The following is a 25,375-nucleotide window of genomic DNA, read 5'->3' as shown; positions in this document are numbered from 1 at the left end:
TGTGATTTATGTGTTGACTTTGGGGGTGCAGTAAAATAGATGGGCTCATGCGATGACACGTAAAGGACAGAGTATAATCAGATAAATTAATCCAAGGAGAAGACAGCAATCATTAGCTGCGAGAACGCTGCCAAAACTGAAAGTCCAAAACAAAAATACAGGGGGAAATGACCTTGTATTTGAAAGACATTTCCAATGCTGTTTGTCTAAGCAGCAGAAATGGGAAATAAAGTAATTGGAATCATTTGCCATTAATAGCGGATTCTAATGTCCGTCCAATGTCATAATTTTTCTTCAGTCGCAGGGCCGACTGAAACATTGCTAATGATTGTTTCTGCCATGGAATTACTAGATGCCGGCTGTGTATTCCTTCCTAATTTGAAGGATTTGGCAATGGAGAATTGTTGTCAAAGCAATAGCACAATTCAAATCAAAATATTTTACATTTTGAATTGGGAAAGGTTCTTACATCTTTAAATCAAGAAGGAATCATTTGTCTGAAACCCCTTAATTTGTTTCAATGGCCTCAGTCAGAACTAACAGAGCAGGGCTTGGCTAAATGTTACAAGGCTAACTTCAAGGTGAATGAATTTAAACAGAGAAAATGTTCATGAAAATTGAACATTTTCTAAAATCTGATCTTTTTGACACCTGTCAGCTGAACACGAGCAGTTTGATTTCACAAAAAATATGTTGCGCTTTATGGGAGAATACGTTCTGGGCCAGACTGACCAATAGTCAGGCTCGCATCAGGCTCAACTGGGCATGTCTTATCCGTTTTTTACTATATATCCATGCTTTCAGACCAATAACTTTTCACTGGATGCCATATTGCAATTTAATGCTATGGCAGCAATCCCAATGTTGCATCACTAGAAACACTTTCATCACTAGAAATATGACTGGATTACAAGGCCTGTCAAAGGAGCTGATATATAACAAAAGTAACAGTACCTCTTTCACTAAGCGGACATTTTATTCAAAAACACACAAAAGGTGTTCCTTCCTCATGACAATCTCATTGTTAGTCAATGCTAGAATTTGACATGAGCAAACTCTATATTATAACTTTCTTTTGTGCTACTTTCTGCCTAAACCTGAGTCAAATTCACCGTGGCCGTCTCTCTGTGCAGGCGCCAGGAGGAGTGTGCCAAAACGGCCCGTATCCAGATGTCTCTTCCAACTGGGAAACCTGGGGGAGGCATGGCCAACAACCTGTACGAAGAGCTGGGAGACAACGCCATGTAAGTGCTTAACAAGTCAAGGCCAATTCAATGTCATTCTACCTCTACCTCTTCATTTTAAAAATGCAACTACTTTTAGACATGATTAAGAAAGGTTCAGCAGGTTACAGTGTTCATAAAAGTATGGATTGTGAGGAAAAGGAAGTGAGAAATAATTACATGTTTCTCCCATACTTTTATTCATTGCAGAAAATTACACTTTCTGAATACAATACAGTATTACACCTTTACATGCCATATAATTGTTATTGTAACACCAATTGTGCAACAAATTTTGCAAGTTAAGACAAAATGTGTTAACCCTCTTAATGATATTTATTGAAACAGGTTGATATCAACTGGAAATTATGCACTATTAGTAAAGAGCAATGTCTCTAAGATGCACGTGTGTGCAATTGCTGCTCCCACAGTCTCCACACACAGAAAATCTATGCTATGATGACGGGAAGTCTTTTGACCCGGGGCGGGTTATAAAATGCTGAATGCCGTGTCAGTGTTTGCATTTAGTCGCGTCTGAATGCAGTTCCTCATTAGCCTTGTTTTTCTGTGAATATGAATCAGCATTTTGCAGGTTAACATACTGAGAACATGTCTGTGCAGTCACCACTTTCCCCTGGTCTACAGTATTTCTGTATGAGCTGATTTACAGTTTACAGGACAGTTTCTACTGTCCTCCACGTCTGGCTGTGCACGAGCAAGAGAGAGAATGAGTCCAATTAATGCATTTTTTTTTTTAAATGGACTTAAATAATTGCAGTCTTTGTGATTTGCTTATTTCAACCATTTCAAATTATTTTGAAGCCCTAGTACATGCAACTTAATTCAATACAAATTCCACTCCCCATAGTATAGTCTGAGAAGCTCTATGTAACCGCCCTCTTCGATGTTCCAGAAGTTAATTTCTTTTTAATTTCTTCTATAGAACTTAAAAATATAATAACGTTATGTTTGAAGTCAGTGCAAATGATTGGTCTTGTGACTGCTAACGGCCAGACCATTTCAAATCTGTTTCTTAACTTTGTAAACCTCTAATTTCTTCATTTTGCCAACTTTAACATTTGCGTGTGTGTTTTTTGTCTGGCACAGCCGCATTATTATTTACAACATAGTCGGTTAGCCTCTGTCTGAATTAGAATTTTTCTAATTATCTACGGAGGAAATGAGTGTGAAATTTACTTCCGTAACCTTGTGGACTATGACTGTTGAGCACATAACTTTAAAGCTTACTTAAATTATTGACTTATAAATATATGTAACAGTACATCTCTCAAGTAATGAACCCAAGTTGAGCTCAAATGTCTCCCACATTCAATAAACCGAACATACATTATAAGAGTAAATTTATGTGCATGTCCAAGTAACAATTTAGTTTTTCTGAAGCATGTACTGGAGGCAATTTATTTAATATCCTGTGGCCATGAGGGCTTTGAGTAAACAGAACATCTTTAATAAGACTAAACCAGTGAGTGGCCGAGGCTCTCCAGGTCACTGATCAGCTCGCGTCCGCCTTCTCAGCAGTCTAGTCCCACAAACAGCCACAAGCAGAGAAGACCCACGCAACCAAAATGCAACAGAGAGAACTGTTTACCTGTGAAAGTAGCATGCACGCGGTAATTAATGAAGCCATAGTGGTAATTTAATCATTAATTTCAAATTCCGGCAATGTTTTAGACAAGTCCACTGTTAACATTTACTCAGTTAGCAGTCAGTTCCATTAAAAATATGACTACAGTTGTTTTGTTGTTATATTCTTAATAATTTGTTATTTTTTTGATGGGTTAGTTAGTAGTGACCGCAGAAGGGTCCAGAGTTGAGCCTGTCACAATAACAACTTTTAATGTATGATATATCGTTTAAAAAAATATTGCTATAAATGGTAATATTGTGTCACTGACTAAAAAATCCCAATAAGTCCTATCAAAAAACACATTTTTTTCAACCCTCTACAGTTGAAATTTAAATATTTTACCCAAATAACACATTAGTGCAAAGAAAAGATACACACAATAAATATTAAGCTCCCAAATGTTTCCCAGCTTTGATTTATTGAGCGATAAGTCGATGTAGTATTAGTAAAAGTGGTGGTTGTCTACATTTAACATTACAAAACAAAATAGTTTATCTTTTGAATGCTGAAACCTATTCACCAGCTGCACCCACACTGCTTGAAGGTGGTGTAGTGATTTAAGGCATTGCAAATATGTGTTTTTTACTATGGAACACGTTGTAGGTTTGCCTCTTGACCATTTGCCGAATGTCTCCCCACACTTCAGCTGTGTATGAAAAATAAACGTAAACCTTTAAGCCTATAAACAGGAGGTTGAATGACTAGCATCAGCCTATACAGACAGTGCATATGGTATAAACTATATTATACTCAACTTTTTTATAGTTAAGTGATTTTTGGGCGAGGCTGGATAATTTTCTACCACTATTTACATTTCCTCTGGTAGAAAAGGGCAATCTCGGTCCAAATAAATGAACCAATCTCACATTAATCAAAGCCAGTCTCGTAGCCCATCATCACAGCAGCACTAAACAACGCTCTTTTTCAGAAAATGCATTAACAGCTCCAGATAAACCCTGCAATTTTATCTCCTCAAAGTTCGGTGACATTCAGCTCTTTGCCTGTCAGCGCTCTTTTTGTAATGCCTACCAATATCTTGACTATTCAAATATATCTAGAGATCGGACCGATCAGAGAAATCATGTTCGCTTTGTGAATGTGCAGCATCAAACAGTTTTTTTTCTTTTTCGCAAAATGTTTTCATGGCGTTTGACAAAACAGTGATATGAGACATTCAGCCGTGACCTTTACAAATACATTATAATTAAAGTTTCTTGAAGTTGGATGAAAAAAAACACAAAAACACTCAGGAAGTAGACTACAGTTGCTTTTAGTGCATTCAGCTCAATAATTTCTTTAAAGTTGTAAAGATTTGACTATAATCTATTCAATTCCTTGCAAAAACATTTTATTTACTGGGAGATGGCAGGTTCAACATGTTTGTATCGCAAACCAAATTTAAAAAAACACTATTCCTGGATATCTTTGAGAAGAAAGTGGTTTTGTGAAGCTAGCCAACAGAAATTCTAACTTCTAATCGAAACTTTGATATCCCTCCCCGGCGATGACCTCAAATGTTGATTAAATTTCAGTGAAAGTTGATCTGCTTTTTTTATTTCTTCATCTCCCTTGTCCAATTATTGATAAAACATGACCTTTTTAACACTGTACTTTCACAGCAGAAGTAAAATCAAACTACATTCCGAAAAATAAACTCCAAGCATCCAGCAAAATGTCTTCTCACCTCATTGTGCTTCTGTGAGCCTTAGAAAATCATATTAAAATGGTCTTATTACCAATTTTCACTGATTTTGGTTGAACTACGATCGCATAATCACGCCACATTGAGCCAGCTATTAATTTCCACTAAACATTTAATGCAGCCACTCAAGGCAAAGCACAGTTAGTTAATTTCTCATTTCCTAGCGAGGCGCGGCAAAGAAGTTGAACTCTTATCGGTATTACACGCATCGCTGGTTTCCTGTCTGTCCTTGATACGGCTTCCAACCTTTTTCTATTAACATAAGAGCAATTCGTATGCAAGATGGTACTTGCTATCGCTCCAAATGACAACAGGGATTTTCAACTGTACGCCCCCCAAGTCCATGTGTATCTGTTGGAGTTGTAGCCACAAGCCCTTGCCTGAAATATGCATGCAGGAATAATTCACAATTTCAGATAATTGAAATGAATGTAGGCACAGATTTATGAAACCTCCTCGGGCAGTAATTAATTTCATTGATAAGCTTCAGTGCATATGTAATTGTCGTGGAGAATAGTCTGTGCAGATTGTAGAGTGCAGTACAATAAATATTTTGCATATCATTGCCATTTAATAAGTACCATAAAACATTTAACTTATCTGTCTATTCATAATGACTGTCTAAGGCAAAAGTCTGACCAGCAGAGGTTCTGAAGAGATTTCACTATTTTTTAAGCTGCACTATGTAACTGTCCATGGGAACAACAATAATACCTGTAATTGAATAAATAGATCAGTCTACATTTAATTGTGGAACACCCCAAACAAAGCAATAATGTTTTAATAGAGCGAGACAAGCAGGTAATAGAGATTCCACCATAAAACTTATATTGAGCCTCTTCAATAACTGCTAGCTGGCCTTTGATAGCCAATGACTTTATCATCTTTTCTCATTAAAACTGTTTATCTTAGCGCATAAGCTGTATACTACATGTCAAACATCTTGTAGAACTAACAACACATACTCCTTACTAAAAATGACTAGCTTGTGTTAGTTTCAGAGTCATTAGCTCCTCCCCTCAGCCATATAAGGCAGTGACTCACCAGTTTTCTGTCAGATGAACTGAAGAAGCTTCCAATTGACAGAATTCAATTTTCCTTTGCAATTGAACCTGGATTACTCTGGAACTACACAGATGTCTATAACAGTATTGTTTTTCATCCGCAAAATCAAGTAAAGAAATCTAATTAGAAAGGCACGGCAAAGAAGGCATGTTACTAAGTGTTTCATCAAAGAAGACAAGGTGAATATTCTTAATTTATGTTTTTGGTCAGAAAACAATTTGAATAACAATTTCTAGATCTCTTGTTTGTGAGACATATCCCATTTTGGGCCCTCGCGAAGCTCTTCAAAGTATGTCTTTCTTATGTTCTACAGTCCAACTAAAATAACATGTCACGTTTACTGTATGTCTACGCACTGTAACTTCTGTTGCAAGGGTGGACTGTCAAACATTATAAAAAGGTTCTGAAAACCACAAAGTATTAAGACACTAAGCCCATTTGGACAGTAGTATTGGCTTTATATCTGATGATCTGCCAGAGGGGGCTGTGTATCATCCAAATGACGCAGTGTAATGAAGTAAAACATCATTTGTGCTCAGCCACTCCAGTATGGATTAGGGCAACAAAAGATTTTGTCAAATGGGACAAAATGTCACGTACAGCTTTACTAAAAACTTTACTTTTTTGTTTGTTTGTTTGTTTGTTTGTTTTTGCTCTCATCCACTTTATCTGTGACGCAGGGAAAAGTGAGTGGCGTTTTGTCTTACGTTAGTAGTTTTCCATGTTAAATGTGTGTAGTAGCAGTTCAGTAGTGAATAACATTGTTTTTAACTTGTTTTGTGGTGTAGCATTAATACTACAGCATAAAACACACCACCCTGAGACCGTTTAGTATATGTATGTAGTAGAAAACTAACCCACTTTCCCTTTAACGTGTGCCATATTCAAACCACTTTCATTCTTCTGTGCTGTATTCTTTCACGCTCTAATTTCTTTGTGCAAAAGTGAAATGGACTTGTTTTCTTCACTTGTCATTTAAAAAGGTCATATTATCTGTTCTATCTCTATCTAAATGGCACAAATCACCACTGATCTCCTCTGTTTCCTTTCATTTTAGTTCCCATTTGTTTTGTAATGTGTCTGTTTGATTTGTTCAAAAAACGCTCCGTCTGATTTTTCTCCCTTTTAATCTCACTCAACTTTGTGGCTGGCTGCTGTGATATTTTTTAAGCAGATTAAAAAAATAATAAAACCATTACTTACACCTTCATGTTGATAGCTTTAGTGCACCAATCAGGCAAAACATTATGACCACCTGCTACCTCAAGTTGTAATAAAAAGCGCATTATTTCTTTTTCACAATTAGTACTGTTTTCACAATTACCGACTTTAGAAAATCTGTATTCCAGTGGTCATAATGTCATGCTTGATCGCTGCACCTTATTGTTTCAAATTGTATCTATTATTTTGCATGCCATTTCACCATTCCTTCTTCATTCTGTCCTCTCCTCTTGTGTCCATCCACCAGTCGCTCAATCCATGGCCGTGCAGGCAGCTTGGACGAGTGCGATCGCCAGTGTCTACTTTCCGATTTTGCCACCCGCGCCATCGCTGCCCATAAGCAGTGTCTTGCCAACGGTCGCGGAACAAGCAACTTGCCCAAATCTGAGTCCAACATCACCTTTCTTTCCGATGAAAACCCTTTGACTATCAGGAATCCGATCTACCACGAAGACGGGACACTTAGCAGCCCAGAAATGTGCGGGAGAAACCAAAGGAGACAGGATATGCTCGGGCATTTTTCTCCAACGAGGAAAGGTCTTAGAGAAGCTTGGTTGAGACTTAGTTCTGGTGGTGATATTGGCTTCGGCGATACAGGATGGGGATCTGAAGTCAGTCATAGCTGGACTCTCCCGAGCAGACTCCACCGCAGAGACATGTACGATGCTTTGAGGCGTCAAGTGGTTATGGATCCTGTTCAATGGGAGCTGGAGTTACTCAAAGCTGAAAACAACGATGCCGGACTGGATTCTGGATCTGACCAGGGATTGGATTGTGATTTGATGGAAAGCGAAAGCCTAGAACCAAAACTGACCGTCAAAGAGCAAGCGAGGCAGTTTGAGCAACACGCGGAGATGAAGCGGCACCAAACCAGGGACTCACGAGGGTCTTTGTCTTCGGATTTCTTGCTTTCGGGTTTCCCAGAATCTCCACAGCATCAAAAAATGTACACTCCTACTCATAGCATTGGCCCACCAAGTATCATCGTGACACTTAGCGACCCGGGAACGCCCCCTCCAAGTCACAAGCCCACTCCACCCATCCTGAGACGATTTGGGGCCAATTTTTCTCCTGGCCCCAAAGAACAGGTGCAACTTCAGCTGGAAGTCATTCCCGATCCTCCCACCACTCCTCCACCTCCACCACCTACCCCTCCAACCTCATCTCCCCCACCGCCTCCCCCTTCTTACACCGCGCCCCCTCCACCCCCACTACCCCCGCCGTCTTCAAGCCCTCCCCCCATACCTGCGCCAACCTCCCCGCCTCCAATATCCACACCGAATCACACAAAGCGCCAAGCACCCCCGGCTCCTTCTACTCCACCCCCTCCTCCGCCACTGCCGCCACCACCGCCGCCACCGCCGCCTCCTCCTCCTCCCCCGTTGTCGCCCTCGTTACTGCGCCCTTCGACCTTCGTCCTGCCGTCCCTAGCCGAAGCGCCAACCTTGCGTCCCATATCCCTCCGCCCGACCCCGCCTCCCCTCCCCGCAGACCCGGAACCTCCACGCAAGGAACTCAAGGGAATCTTGAAGAACATCCAAAACATTGCAGAGATCGAAAAATCTGTCGCAAACATGTTCAGCCAGATCGATCAAAAGCAGATTCCACTGAAGAGGGTTTTTAAAAGCAGGGCGTCCGTGGATTCGCTAGACTCACTGGACTCTTTAGATGTGATAAATGTTACAAAAGCTGGAGAAGGAGGAGACGATGCTAGGAACGGGGTTGTCGGAAATAGAGAAGCAAATTCAGACAGTGTGATAGAGGATCAGATAGCTCCACAAATTGAGCCTAACCCAAATATGAACTCAATCGTGGAGGAGCTGGAGAAACGCTTCCCCTCACATTCTACTATGTTCTAACATTTTGCTTTTTCTTATACGGGAAAAAAAATACACAAGAGGAAATGTCTTGACAATATGTGTGTCGTCATGGGGCCGCTGCCGAAAATAGCACACTGGGACGCTCTGATGATTTCGAGCTACAGCTGTGCTTTTCTATATGACACAAGTTCAAATGAAAATTTCTTAAACAATGGAATCTCAGTTCAGTTTGTAAAAACTTTTCAAGGGGGACATTGAGTTGACCCAAGCCAGACACAGCTGAAATATGTTCTTTCTACAATAAATCACTGTGTTTTGTATGAATGACTCATTATCTTGCAATGACATATGTCCGCAGAACGTAATCTTTTGGACATTGATGTATTTAATGAGGCAATTGGCAATCCAAAAGCTGCTGATAAAAATTGTGAAATGCAGCAGTAAGTGTCCTCTGGTCATCAAATTGACATCGGTCCTGGCATTCGTTTCTGCAACAAATTCTGACAAATCAGCTGAATGGGAAGAATTATGAGAAATTGTAGCTGAGGTTAACGGCCCGATTTTACAAGAAGACTGTGTGATGAGAACACTCCCTCAAAGACTCTGCTGTAGGCTTTAATATGTTTTTCTTGTTTTAGTCTCTTCTGTACTTGTATCCCTAGTTATTCAGCTGGAAATAGATAGTTATTTTTTAGTTAAAGCCACTCTTTTTTTGTCTATAATTTATTGCTTTAATTTGTATTGTGTTGTCAATAAATAAAATGTAGGGTTTTATTCAATTATTCATAATTATTTTAATTGATAATTCCAAATAGCCAATATTACACAAATGTTACATAGGCCCCTTAAAAACAGATAGACATGGCCTAAATGTGTGTTCAGTTGGATCTTCACCTCTTACATTGACTTTTTCCATCATAACATCAGGCCCTGCAGCTTTAAGTGCAACACTGTGGATTTATCATTATTTTAATTTTACACTCCAATCATCTCGCAGCTCAATAAAGAGCAGGTCAATAAAGACGGCCCTAGACTGAATAGCATTTATTACCTAAAAGAGCCATTTGATACGTGGTGCTTTGCATTAAATGGCTTGTTTTATATGGAAAAATACCTGTGCACATCATGTATTAAGTTGTAGCAGCCTTTGTATAAATACTTTGGACTGAGATTGCAATCAACAGCTTATGCCATCAAGCAGTATTTGAAAAAACACATACAAATCCTTGTGAGGGAATCGCAGACGTTTTGCTGCATGCAGTGAGGAGACCCCTGCGCTATGGATTGAGAGCGAGGGAGAGAAAGCTTTATTCTACATTTTCTGTACTGCGCAGCGTGCCACCTGTCAGACAAACATATTCACAGTGTGTAGTCTTTGTCGGGAAGAAACATAGGGCTGTATCTGGTTTCTACTGTGTGAGCTTTTCTGTGCAGGAGACATCAGTGACATGGGGGGAATGTGTGTTGTTTTCCGAGCGTTAAGAAAAACACAAAACCTTGTACTATGAATTGAGAGTTAAGTCAGAAGGGACAACAGACTGAACAAATAGTACAAGCACAGATAAAGTTATTAGAACACAAAACAGTGAGGTTTGTTTTGGCATTGATGAGTCAAGTACCCCTCCCCCAAGTTTGCTTAATTTGTTAGTCTTTTTAATATGGCCATGGTAAAGTATTGAGGAAGAATTAAGGAAGCACAATTGTAGACAAAAGGCAACATCATATTGGATTTTTTTCTTGGGTACTGCTTGAGAAAAGCATCAAAGAACTATTCACTTGTCAAGTCTCTTGTCCTTGGACACAACAACACATGGTGAGAGAAAGGATAGTGAGTGGTCCTAGTTCAACTAGGACTATGAAGGAATTGAATCTGGATTGATTGAAAGGATTGTCTCAAATTTGAAATCAAAAGCTCCCAGAGAGATGCCATCTCATTTTCAAGGGGGTTCAAAATACATAACACAAAAGACAAAATACAATATATATACAATAGCCAGTAGACAGTATACAATACACAACAAAATTACGTATAAATATAGTAAGATAAGATAAGATAAGCCTTTATTTGTCCCACAATGGGGAAATTTCAGTGTTGCAACACAAAGTAGGTACAGAAGTAAATCATAACAAACAGATAACTTATATCTCTCATAGAAAAGCTCTTATAAAAAACCTCTTATACTATATAATAATAACAACAATAGTGACACTCTTATTTACAGCTGTTATATGTACAGAGAATATTGCACCAAGATGATTGACATTATGTAAAAGTGTTATATATGACAGTATTTCACATGAATATGACAGTATTGCACATGAATATGACAGTATTTCACATGAGTATGACAGTATTGCACATGAATATGACAGTATTGCACATGAATATGACAGTATGTCACATGAATATGACAGTATTGCACATGAATATGACAGTATTGCACATGAATATGACTGTATTTCACATGAATATGACAGTATTGCACATGAATATGACAGTATTTCACATGAGTATGACTGTATTTCACATGAATATGACAGTATTGCACAGGAATATGACAGTATTGCACATGAATATGACAGTATTTCACATGAGTATGACAGTATTGCACATGAATATGACAGTATTTCACATGAGTATGACAGTATTGCACATGAATATGACAGTATTTCACATGAGTATGACAGTATTGCACATGAATATGACAGTATTGCACATGAATATGACAGTATGTCACATGAATATGACAGTATTGCACATGAATATGACAGTATTGCACATGAATATGACAGTATTGCACATGAATATGACTGTATTTCACATGAGTATGACAGTATTGCACATGAATATGACAGTATTGCACATGAATATGACAGTATGTCACATGAATATGACAGTATTGCACATGAATATGACAGTATTGCACATGAATATGACAGTATTGCACATGAATATGACTGTATTTCACATGAATATGACAGTATTTCACATGAATATGACAGTATTGCACATGAATATGACAGTATTTCACATGAGTATGACTGTATTTCACATGAATATGACAGTATTGCACAGGAATATGACAGTATGTCACATGAATATGACAGTATTGCACATGAATATGACAGTATTGCACATGAATATGACAGTATTGCACATGAATATGACTGTATTTCACATGAGTATGACAGTATTGCACATGAATATGACAGTATTGCACATGAATATGACAGTATGTCACATGAATATGACAGTATTGCACATGAATATGACAGTATTGCACATGAATATGACAGTATTGCACATGAATATGACTGTATTTCACATGAATATGACAGTATTTCACATGAATATGACAGTATTGCACATGAATATGACAGTATTTCACATGAGTATGACTGTATTTCACATGAATATGACAGTATTGCACAGGAATATGACAGTATTGCACATGAACATGACAGTATTTCACATGAGTATGACTGTATTTCACATGAATATGACAGTATTGCACAGGAATATGACAGTATTGCACATGAATATGACTGTATTTCACATGAATATGACAGTATTTCACATGAATATGACTGTATTTCACATGAATATGACAGTATTTCACATGAATATGACAGTATTGCACATGAATATGACAGTATTATATGACAGTATTTCACATGATTATGAAGATGAATGACACATGTTCAGAGCTAACAGTGTTTGTTGTAGTAAGTCTCAATAGTGATGATATGATAACTATATATTGTAACATTAATGAATGAATGAACGTATACAGAAAATATCGGGCTACTAGAAGACATTTCTATAGGCCCTAAACACACAGACTCTCCGTTGTCTGCCATTCCAATCTAAAACATGAGTTGTAAAGCTTTAAAGCTTAAAGGTGGACTATTGGTGCAAAGAGGATTTATATTTTCTCTAGCCTTAAACCCAAGTGTATCACAAATTCCTATTTTTCTTTCAGACATTTTTGAAGTATTAATGTTATTTTCTGCTTGACTTGTAACTACAATTGAAGTATACAGAAAGCTGTAGGGGGAAGATGGTGAGAGTGAAAATGGCCAGGAGGACAAAGCTCTTCCCATAAATGAGAGCAGAGTCAGCGCTGCGAGATAGGAGGAAGACAAAAGAGAGGTGTGGTTTTCAAGTGTAATTGTGATACATGCTATTAAACAAGCCCAAGCGAACAGGAGACACTGAGTGAATCATGGTGAATGTGTGGGATGTGAGCATGGACCTAATAATTGAACTGTCAAAGCAAGAAGAACACATAAGACTTAGCTCAAACAACCCACTCGCCAGTACGGTACTCTTCATGTAAATACACATTTTATTTTTCATTATCAAAGCTTACCTGTGTTTCTGTTCTAAAGGTAAAGGGCAATCAAAGTCACATTAAGACTAAAGGTATAGCTGCGTGCGTAAAGTTTTGAAAAACCATGAACAATGAGTACCTGGACCTAACATCACAAGGTGACCAGGCAGGTGATCCAGCTGAGGTCGCCACACCCTGAAAACACTGTTGTTTCCCTGCAGAATAGCAAAGACCTTGAACAGGAAATATTGTTTTTTTTCACCCACTTTATCACAAAGGACTATATTTACACAGTTATTCAGATAAGGTTGGAATTATAGTTTTTTGTCTTTCCCTAGACCAAGGTGATGCTGTACATATGAATCAGAATCAGTTTTATTGCCATTGTCAGTGAACAAAATTCACAAACTAGGAACTTGCTTCAGCGTTAAGGGCCAACATACAGCAAAGTATGATAATAATAAAAAATCTGTGCTAAAATAAGATAAGGTGAAAATAGATGGAATGACGTGTTATCATTTCTTCTGGATAACGGTTGCATTCTTGATACGATGAAGAAGACAAAGCTCAAAGAAACAATGCAAAAGAACCTTTATTGTCCAGATTAAATCTTTATCCATGGCTAAATGTAAGATTTAAGGCTCGCAGACCAAAGCTCACCAGTGTCCCAGATCATGGCTCCAAACCCAAACAGATTCTTGCAACGACAAAGAAGTCAACTAGAGTAACAACCCCAAATCTATAGAATATCAGAATTTTATCAGCATTTTTTCAGAATTCCAGAATAAAAATGATGTTTTAGTAATTTTTGATCATTTTTCTATAGCAAGGCTGTTAGTTAGTAATTAATATCATCTATATGTTTGGTGGTAACTCTCACATCCCTGTCATATTAAGATTTCACCTATTTTAATTATGCCCCAAGTTTGAACTCATTGCCCTCACTTCTCCGCTGCTGTTTATACTATAGTAGTCTAGATTTACCACTCAACTACTAAAACTCATCCTTCTGTGCATTGAACTTATCTTCGTTAGATGGCGAAAGTAAAAAGTGAACATTAATAAATTAAATAATAACCATATCAGCATATACTCTAAAGTTTTAGCACAAACTATAATGTAAAATGACCCTTGATGTTTCAGTCTCATATCCTGTAATTATAGTGCTTCATACAGCTTTTGGAAATGCTTCATCAACACAATTGATCTGTGTTTAATTTTTAGTATAAAGTAGCTCTGTAAAACGTTTTCCAATGTGTTAATTTAAGACGAGACCCTGTAGGTTTAGAAATGTCAGCATTCAAAACCCGGTTGGACATTTGACAACGTTGTGGTCAATGGCATTTACAAAATATACAAAAGAATGGTGTTTGTTCCATCTTCCATTGAAACAAAATGTCATTAAAATAGAAATCTGATTTACCACGGTGATTGAACTGTATTGTAATGCTTCAGTTTCTTTGGAATGTAAGTAGCGTTGTAGCGTAGCGTCGTAGCGTAGCGTCGTAGCGTAGCGTCGTAGCGTAGCGTCGTAGCGTAGCGTACTGCCAAAACATCGTGATGTCAGCCACATGCTTGTGTTCATGAAGACGTTAAGCTTAGCCTGGTTTGTTCCACAGTATGGCATTAAACATATATATTTGTTGCAAAAAAATATAATGATAGTAACAAAAGTGATGAATTTAGGTCTATATTCTTAGGTATCTGAATATATCTTCACTAAATCTGAGAGCAAGAATCTGTTCTTTTTACATTTTTGAACTGAACTGAAAAGTAAAAAGTATTTTTTATATGGTTTGTGGTTTATTTTTAGCGCGGTCATGGTGACATTGTGCTAAGTACTGGCTTTGAGCAACCAAAAAAAGGACAAGATTCATTTGTTACCCAGTTTTTGACCCGAAAGCACTACGTTTTTACTCCAAATATTTAAATATTTTGCTCATGTGTCTGTATTTTTGAGTCTATATGACAGGTTCTCTGGTTTTTCTAACTAACACTTGTGGTAAATATTTATTATAGTTTTACTTCCATTAAGACATTTTGAAAGAAGAGTTTAAAATAGCAGGAAGTAGAGCTCTGTGATGTCATCAAAATGTGACGCGCCATTGAAAACACACAGATCATTATGAAATTTCCCCATGTGGGACAATAAAGGATTCTTATCTATTACACTTGGCTGACAGTTTAAACTATTTTCCAACAAAGGGACACCGCATTATTGCTTGTCAAATCATAACTATGTATTTTGCCCCTTGTTTATGATACAGTTGCTAGGTAACAGTTGTGGAATTACCTTTACCTCTGTCATATTTGCTGCCCATGTCCAACCAGGAAGTACAATTATACATGGGTTCGCGGTGACGTCATACAGCCGGGACTTCCCCAATAGCGGCCATTTTAAAAGGGGCACGCGATATATAAAAACCAACACGACTGCATCATTTTCTACGGCATAATGAGCTACGAATACTTTGATTCTTTAGACGATAACGGCAAACTAAGGTACACGACAAAGCTATCATTTCTTGGTCAGACAACAGAGCAATGTCCTAACAGAATGCAGGTTTTTGGCATTTTGGCCTCATATTTCCTGGATTTCGTATGTAGTAGACGTGCTGTTGTGCCCCTTTCAAAATGGCGGACTCGGTTGCCACTGCACAAGTTCCCGGATGTGCGAACGCATGTATACACTTTATAAGAAAATGTCAAAATAGGCAAAATGTTTAGTCAAATCTGAAATACAATTGTGTTGTGTGTAGTCTAACCTGTCACTGACAAAATCGCGTACTTCTTCCACCAATGCGCACGTCAAAATTACCATTTAATCACAATTTGCTCAACATATTTTGCTTTAAGACGCCACAGCTGACCTCGCTGTCACCGTCTCTACGCTTTTACCTCTTATTGCACAGGGATTACAGATTGGGATTCCTATCCGTCCCTCACACACACACTCACACACACACACACACATACATAGAGCCAGTGACGGGACCATTCTGTTCCAAGCCGCTCTGTAGATAGCTCCTTTTCATCTGCTCACAAGTATGCCTTCTATTCAGCCACTTTTATCTCCCTTTCCACTCATGTGTCAGTCATGGCACCTACTCACGACGTCGCGGTAATCCTGTCTTTATGTGAATACAAAGGTGACTAGATGACTGAAGATGCAAAAAAATTCCCTGTCGGTGATTATTGGATACAATTATTCTAATTTTGAATGTATTTTTAAAGAAACGGCTTTAGCGGTAGTGGAATCGAATGTGTCCTCTCTGAAAGTCATTGTTGCGTGATGCATCTTCATTTTGCCAGCTCATTACACTGGTTTCACATGACAATGGATCCTGCCGATGGGTGGTTCTGTCTCTTTTCTTCCTTTTGAGAATCATTTGTTTGCGTTATTCTCTCTCTGTCCCACCTGAATACTTGAGTCGGAAGTTTCTTTGTGCTCCTGGTTTATGTCAGGTTTATAAAATGGTTATGCGTGTTGTGACAATGCACATATACTGGGATATAATGATTTAAACTTTTACTCTGTGGAGTCTGGTGTGAACATACTATGTCCACTTACGAGTAAAGATCGTATTGGAGAACGGCTTTTAAAATGTAGCAAACCAAGAATTGTGTTACGTTTTTATCATCTCATTCTTGCCTCATCTGTACAATAGTAGAATTATTGAGAGTTGTCTTTAAATGTATTAGTTGAGGTTTAATTATTTTTAATACTCACTTTTTTAAATAGAAATGATCAGTACAGAATATTGAATACCAGCATTAGAACATATTCTGTTTATTTGTCTAATCTGAGTACTGTATTCTGAATACTTAATAATTTCACATTGAATTACAGTATACGTATAATAGTGTGAAAGCAGTAGTGTGGGTTTTTTTCACCGTTTGTTCTACATTTATTAATAAGAGACCCTTTATCAAAAAAAAATTAAATATATATTTTTAGAGCATTTCAAAGCCAAAATCTTATGGTACATTTGTAATACCACAATGTCTTTCTCTGATTTTAGAAAAGTTACTTTATTCTGTACCCGAATACAGTTAATCAAAATTAGCATTCTGAATACATATTTTTGGTCACTTTCCAACACTGGAAACATTATAGTCAATATTCATATTTTCAAAACAACGTTCACAATATTATTCAAGTTTTGATCAATCAGCCACCTCTAAGTAGAACAAATAGTCTGAAATGGCTTCCATTTCTATCAACAGTGAAATATCAGTGGTAGCATTGATATAATTGAATTCCAAACTGTTTGATATTAATGTAAAAAACAGTTTCGTTTAGTGCTTCTGAACTCCAAATCCACATATACCAGAAACAACATATTGGATAAATCACAGCCTAGAGACCAAGTCACATTGTCTTTTGGAGTTAAATAACTTTCCAAAATAGACCTATGTTACTTTTACATCATGCTTAACTCATTCATGACTTCAGTTAACATTCACAAAGTCACACATGGCACAGTTCGCTTTGTGCAAGGTAAAAAGGCCCATTTTGTCCGTGGGGTTCGGGGGATTTCCACAGCGCTTTAAAGGGCTTTCGTTCCCACTTGGAAAGGACAGTTTGACCCGGATTTCAAATGACATTGATTTTTTTTTCAGCCGGCTAAATATGTTTTGTTGTTGCCAAGTGCACGGCCTAAAAATACAAAACCAAACTTTTCCTCCAAATCGTTGCAACTGAAGCGGACTTTGTGCATCTGCCTGGTTCTTACACGGACAAAAACGACCTCAGAATCCTGTAAAAACACTGAATCGCGGTTTAATTTTGTCCGTGTAAACAAAGATGACACTGATGAACGGGAATTAGACTGTCAAGACTTCATTAATGCAGCTCAACATCAAAACAGCACTACTCTTTTGGACAGTTGGGCTTGTAGTTATTAACGTGATCACAGACTTGGCCAAGGTTCAGAGCAAAGAGCAAAGCAATTACTGTAAGTGAGTTTTGTGCAGTAATTATTTCTTTATACATTCACTCATAACCGCATTTTTATTATGGTTAATGCTCGTGATAATTGCGTTTTTTTATGCAGAAAGTCATTGGAATTGTGAGTAAGAGCAAACAGCAAAGCATGCTGTAATTATGTAGGTCATTTAAAAGAAAAAACACTATTATGTGCGATGTAACATGTTCACTAATGTAATTTTCTTTCCATTTCAGGCGTATAGGCTTGTATGGCCAACATGAGGTATGTGTAATTGCATGAGTTTTCATTGTGCGTCTGTATAAGTTGGACTCTGCATGAACTTTAACGTTCTTATATTTCTGGCATGATTGAAGTGCACGTTTTGGCACCAGCCAAGTCCAGTTTCTGTCATTTCTGTCTTGATGCTGCTCATTAAAGTTTAAAATTGATTAAAATCATTGATTTGGCTTTACATTTTTGAAATCTGTCTTTTTAATATTAACGACCAAAGTCACTTCAGTTGGGAATTAAACCAAAATGAGACCCATTGAGTATTTGTCTGGAATATTTGAAAGTTTGCTGTGTTTTTTGCTATTTGCCTCTTTCCTCTCGTCTGACAGACTCAACAGCTCTTGCGCCCTTCTCTGCTCAGACCTGAGGTACTTTGTCTATTGTTCCATAAATTCACTTTCTTCTTTTTGCTTTGTAGGCGTTTATAACCTATGTTTTTCTGCTAGATCTTGGTTCATAACAAATGTCGTTCCCGCAGGAGTTGTCCATGGAGTCGGGCATCGATCCGGGACAGGACTACTACACACAGGATTACTACAACTACGAGCACGGGTGAGTAACTTCAGTTTTAGTTGATTTCACAGGGACAATGTACAGGCACATTAATTAAAGAAGACATCGAAGAGATGCTTTGTACCAGACCTGAGCTCTCAGAGTACATTTCCATCTGCAGTCCTTGAGACGTGCAAAGAGTAGATAAACACTGTAAGAAATGTAATGCATATACATAATTAGTACAGCTATTTCTTAATTAAAAATCCTACAATAAGTTCTCGCTCCTTCTCAGAGTTTACATTTACAAATGTTGGCACTTCTTTTGTTAAAAGTGTTGTATTTCCACCCAGAACTTTTTTCTTTTACAAATGAATGGACTTTAAAAAAAAAATGCACTTAAAGAACCTGTACCTGATTGGTATGTCTTCTAGTTCAGGAAAATGCCTTTTACTCCATAAAGACCAGTCCATCCATCCATCCATTTTCTACCGCTTATTCCCTTTCGGGGTCGCGGGTGACTGGAGCCTGTCCCAGTGACTTCAGGCCTTAGGCACATTTTGAAATGTGACATTTTTTAACCCTATAAGAATTACTCTGTTTTAATTTTTCCAACAATCACAACTAACTTAAGGGATGTGGGCGGGGATAGGGGGTAGCTGATAACAAGACTTTACTGGGCATTCGAGCCTCTGTTGCAAGACAGTAAACTAATCATGAGGAAACACAGTTTTACACTGTTTTTAGCTGTTATTACAAGGTTAAAAGGCTCATTTAAATTGATTTTGCATAATATGTCCCCTCTAGAATGTCTAAAATATGAAATAAAAACTATAATTTCATAAAATAATACATATGTGTCTTTGACTAGATTTCACCCTGGAGAGACAAAGAGACCACGAGAATGGACTGTTTAGCAAGCTTTATTCGCGAGTTATTTGGCGCTCAGACCCCGGCGGAAGACGTTGCAATCATGGGCACTCCATGATCTATTTGTATTAGATGTCTCCCCCCGGAGCCTGGAGACTGGTGGTGGTAGATGTGAAGAGAAGGTAGAGGATGAGGGGAATGCAGAGGAGGAGCAGGGGAGGTGGTGGGTCGCAGTACGGTTTGAACGGTCAAGCCATCTGTCTGAGGGCTTAAATGCGACCGCCTGGTGCTGATTGGAGCGGGGAGGAGTGACTTGAGAGCGTTGATTGGGGATGGGGAGCAGGTGCGAGGGCCATGACGCAGACGCCCCCTGACTTTTCACCCTCCTTCTTGGCCGGGGAAAAACTGCATAACCTCTTTGGGATAAGCGCAGAAACCTGGGAGAGTCCATGGTGAAGTGAGGGATCTGACTCTCTCAGACGGACAGGCGGACGCCCGCTTGAGTGTGATGATGGCGCTGGGGAGAGGGGTCCTTCCATGGAGGCCGACGCCCGGACTGGGTGCGTTGGTTGAGCTGGGGAGCTGGTGGCCTTGATGTAGATGGGTGGAGTTAGGTCTTCCCGGCTGAATTTACGCAGGCCTCATTATTGCTACACAACAGACAAAGGCGTTGTGGTAGTTCTAATCAATTCAGTTGTGTTATTAGCATGGGTACTGCAGCTGTATTAAAAATGTTATCAGCAATGCCAGTATCGTCACAGATAGTAGTAAAAGTAAGAGCAATGAAAGCATTTCCTTTATTTCATTGTGATGGATTGGAATGAGTAGCAAAGGGAAATTGTAGCTGCAAGAAAATGTCAAGTCGGGACCATTCAATTGGTGCTAATGGTGCTCAAGGCAAAGGGTCACACTTCTACTAGAGTAATGTCATTAGTGTTACCAATCCAAGCATTTGTTTGCCACATGAAGGTGTTGATTCTTAAACCAGACCTGTGGCCTTCTCCTCTCCTTCAAACCCGACCTGCTGCTGCCGTGCAACTGTGATACATTGTGTAATTCTTATCATTTGAGTTGCTCCCTCCCGGGAACTTGATTTTATCCTGACGCCCACACTGCCACATAAATAAATAGCACCACGCACACCGACTCCATTCATATCCCCAAAGCTCTCGTGCTCCTTGTATCGCACTATGACACAAATACTACACAAAGTGCACACAGGCGCAGTACCGGAGGAGCGGAGCAGCTAATCAGGCAGCCAGCCGTGGAGCCAGACAATAGGCCAGATGCTGCTAGCTTAGCACAGCATCTACAATTTCATGTCTGAATCGGGAAGATGTGCTGTGTGACCTGGTGGGAAACACACCTAATTACCAGATTTGTTGCACTCATAAATGAGATGTTTTAGTTCAAGTTTTATTTATTTTTTTACACAGTCCATGCCATTCCTTACTAAAGTTAATGGGCACCACGGAGTGAGACGTTTTACTTGAGGGCAATAAGCAATCTGAGTTGTATTGCTATTTTTTTTTAAAGATGTTGTAATTGTCCCATCTGCTGCTTGGCTTGGGTTTTCGTGGATTTTATTTCCTAACTGGTGATTTAACTTGATAACTGAAAATGCATCTGTATCGGACAAGGAAATGGCGTGGGGGGATTCTGAAATACGACTGTGTGCAATTGTTACTGCGCAAATAGTTCAGTAACAAGTGGCAAAAGCGTGTGTCCGAGAATCGGATATTTGCCCAGTACTTTGTTAGCCCTGTTTTTTGCACAGCTTCATTCAATTACAAGTATTTCAGTAATGTATAGTATGTCTGCCACCTGCTTGTCTCCATGAAGACCCTATTACTTTTGCCTAGAATGTTCCACAGTATGACATTAAACGTCCATATCTCCATGGAGACGAGCAAGTGCCAACACCAGACCAAGTTACACGTCAGATCTGTGAACACAAGAAGAATGCATCTTTTTCAGTTATCTTTTTTTTTTAGCATTGAACTTGGAATTGATTAAATGCAATATAGATAAGACATATTGACATTACATTCAAAGCAGGAGCAGGTGGAAAACTACCCCACCATCTAGTGTAAATGTGTATGCCGATAACAATATTCAGATGATTACCAGTATGTCATAAGAGGAGTGGGCTAAAATATGTCTTTAAATGGCTTTGCATTAGACTTGTAAATGGATTGGTTTAGGTTTAAGTATCAGGCAAATGCGAAATGACTGTAAAATTACCCACATAAGTGCAGAAATATCACTTTGCACCCTTATTGGTCCATTTTATTTTCCATCAGCTTTTCTTACAGCCTAATAAACAACGTACGCACTCAAATTTAGCATGCCCTCAAAACAATATTCTCAGTATTTTCACAATCTGCCCACCCTCTACAGATGATGTTGCAAAAATATCACTTACAATATACAATACACTATACTAATGAGGTTACCGAAAAAGGGGAAAGTCATTTGAATAAGATGTAGATAACTATAGCGCCTTGTTGCTCTCCTCACCTCAGATGCGATGATGCCAGGTTTTTTAGCCCCCCCTGGTCAGAGACTGTTGCTCCTCGCGGTAAAGTAATGATTTTCAGCTGCCTCGCTCACTATGTGTTCTTGGCGTGGGAGAAAAGCCCCATGACTGAGCTGGGTGTGACTTCTCTGGCACCCACTCACGTCGCAGCACAAATGTCACCACAATCTCATCTGTACAGAGAGAGGTAGTAATGACTTGCCTCAGGTACATTTAAAGAGACATTTTTAGATACAATTATATTACAAACAGCGTATTATATAAAGGAACACTGACTAGATTACAGTTTTCCCGCTTTGAGTCACTACGCCGTAGACTCTGTATATTGCTGAGAATATGTGAGACGTTGTGTTACTTGCTTGTACCTCAAAATATGTATCTATTAAACCAAAATTACCACTACCAAAATTTCCCCTGTGTGGACAATAAAGGCATATTTTCTCTTATCTTATTATTTGAGATAAGATATATTACTTTATGTGTGTAAATCGGTTTTAAAATAGTATTAAATCTAAAAATCATACACAAACTATAAATCGAACTATTAATGAGGGTAATTTTACTGTTACTTGACAAATAGAATCTACTGAACTCCTTTTGTACCACTGGAAACAAAACAAAATAATAAAAAAAACAGCAAGCAGTTTATTTCATCAGGGGTTTTACAAATTGGGTTTAATTTGGACAATTCGCCGCTAATAAGGATTACAATACTGTGTGTCATGCGCCAAGCGTGTGCGACTGTGCTGTATAATCTCCCGGACTGGGCCTCTTCATTAATCATTTAACATTTGGAGTCTCCACAGAAACAGGCCACTGACCCAATTTGGTCCATTTGAGTTCGCACACAGAGCTCAGAAAAGTGTCTGAAGTCTGGCAGGACAGCAGTCATCAGCCATGGCATTATTGGAACATTACTGCCCCCTAGTGGACATGGGCACAGGGACACGCATGCACAAGGTAGCCAGTCAATGCTTAAGTGTGGGTAATGACTGTGAAATCCTATAAGCAGGTTTAGCAGAAGGGTAAGGCTCATTACATTAGAGTGGGGACGCACTGTAAAAGCACCTTATATTTAACTGCCCACTGCACCACTCTGTGTAATCTGCACTTCTTTTCTTTTTTATTGCACCCGTGCTACATTACTGTACCGCTCGCTCCTTATAGTAATAGGGTTACTCCAACGGCAGGCGAAGGCAAAACAATCCTAGCTAGTTGGACCATTTAGCACGTTAATGCACTTTATATAAATGACAAATAACCACCCACAGTTAATGGTGACCATTGCATAGATGGAGTATAGGGTTTGGAGTCATTTTCTGGTGCTGCATTTTGGTATTTTTTCCACATTGTGCTGGTCCAAAAATAATTGTTTATACTTATGCCAAATATTTGCCACAAAAACAATGTTATTGATAATTAAATAATCCAGTTTGAAGCGGTCAAAAATGAATGCCAGCATATATAGAGATAGTGTAATCTCTCAAACCTGGGTATAAAGTGATTAATTTAACTTAATTTAAGTTAACTTTTCGGTCTACTAAGGTTACTTTTTTGCAATACTTGACGGTCAACCAAGTAGAGTTGTCAGAACACAAAAATGTCAAACTCAATTTTGATATTAAGGGTAAAGCTTAATACCAAGTTTTGATTCTAAAACAAATAAGACAAGGCAAGTTTATTTGTAGAGCAACATACACGAGGCAATTCAAACTGCTTCATACAACAGGAAATAATGCATTAAAAACACCAAGATGTGACAGAAATCACAAAACAGTTCAAGAAATAAAGAAAGGTCAAATTTGGTTCAGTTTATGTGACTTTTTTCAGCACTGATACTAGATCTAATGAGTATCTAGTTTCAAAACTAGTTCCTTTAGTGATTGGTTTAAATCATTTTGACAATCCTACAACCAGCACATGTACAGGGACATTTGAGCACATTCTTGATGCATTTGTCCCAACCTGCCAGTCCCAAATCATAAACAAAATGGCTGGATTAGGCAGAGCATTCACTTTATGCAAAGCGGCAGAAGCGCCCCTCCTCTTCCTCATTGTGAATGCGAGGTGAATCCAAACAGGCTGGTCTTATCACAGAGGGACATATTGTTTCCTGGACACATTTAAAAAGGGGATCTTGTTGACCTGTTCTCTCAGAGCTTGTAGCTTGAGGGCAGAGTTACACAGGAGGTGATAGACTACACCGCTGTGACCACGGAGGACCAGTGTTGCTTCCAGCTACGGCAAACAAAGAGAGACAAAAAGACAGCACAACTGATTCAACCATTGTCCACTAAAGAAATGACTCCCGGCCACAAAATACGGCTTTTGTGATTAAGGCCGCTGTGTTTTGGCGAATTCGTGGACTTGGAATAAAAAGTCGTTTGTCCTTGTTTGATGTTAAGTGAACAATTATGCAGAAAGGGCCTGAGTGCTAAACGGCATGGCAGTTAGTGGGATCTAAAAAATAGAAAACATTATAATATTCAAGTATTTATGGATGCATCATTTTATTTTTTTTAAATCTGTCTTTGATTTCGAGTGCTTTGCCTTGAGGCCACTGCACTAATACAAGAAATCAATAGAAACCCACAGACTTCATTGAAAAACAACAGACCTGTGCCATGACAGAACCTCCCTGGAGTTACAGCTTAACCTCTTCTCAACTCGTTGTTACATTGCAGTCAGAACATTTGAAATATATAAATTCAAGCTGTGTCCAGTTGGGCTTGTCATTTTTTTTTAAACTTTGGTACAAGTACAAGTATTCTCTGTGGTATTGTGTTTTTGCAGGTATGAGCTCCCTCAGTATGGCAGCAGGAGGAAGTTGATCTCCCCCACTGGACCCTACGATGAGTATGGAGAGGTGATAGTGGATGAAGATGGCAGTTACTACTACAGCCCGCAGGAGTCGGAGGGCGAGGTATGTACATCTACTGAAACATATATATATAATGAATAAAGCCACCCACTCACCACTAGTGAAACCAAAAAAATCACATTTGATGCACTGAAAATACATCATACCCAATATTTAGATATTAGAACAGAACATATGTGACAACAAATCATATCATCATCATCATCATCATCATCTGGTTTTGAAGGTGATTTCATTTTATAAGTGGCAATATGTTTCAAAAAGTGTTTACAATACTACTAACTTAAGTACCAACATATTTAACTTCTGTGTACAAATCATATATATAGATAAATAGATATAGATAGAAACAGAGTGA

At 38.5% G+C, this 25,375-nt stretch overlaps 1 protein-coding gene across 1 annotated transcript in view; it reads left to right on the top strand.

Moving 5' to 3' along the window:
- Positions 1–25,375, top strand: part of pcdh15b (protocadherin-related 15b) — a 265,006-nt gene that overhangs the window by 238,289 nt on the left and 1,342 nt on the right. The window contains exons 35-39 of the mRNA XM_072456250.1: positions 1,134–1,244; positions 18,199–18,226; positions 18,565–18,603; positions 18,714–18,787; positions 24,930–25,058. Coding sequence (XP_072312351.1) covers positions 1,134–1,244; positions 18,199–18,226; positions 18,565–18,603; positions 18,714–18,787; positions 24,930–25,058 — 381 coding nt within the window. The remainder of the gene's footprint in view (positions 1–1,133; positions 1,245–18,198; positions 18,227–18,564; positions 18,604–18,713; positions 18,788–24,929; positions 25,059–25,375) is intronic.

The sequence above is a fragment of the Eucyclogobius newberryi genome, unplaced genomic scaffold, assembly GCF_026437365.1.
Source record: "Eucyclogobius newberryi isolate DKJ021-1_F unplaced genomic scaffold, fEucNew1.0.hap1 SCAF_20, whole genome shotgun sequence".
In the NCBI taxonomy this organism is placed as follows: domain Eukaryota; kingdom Metazoa; phylum Chordata; class Actinopteri; order Gobiiformes; family Gobiidae; genus Eucyclogobius; species Eucyclogobius newberryi.
The sequence above is the reverse complement of the archived record's forward strand: the minus strand, read 5'-3'. Positions and strand labels throughout refer to the sequence as shown.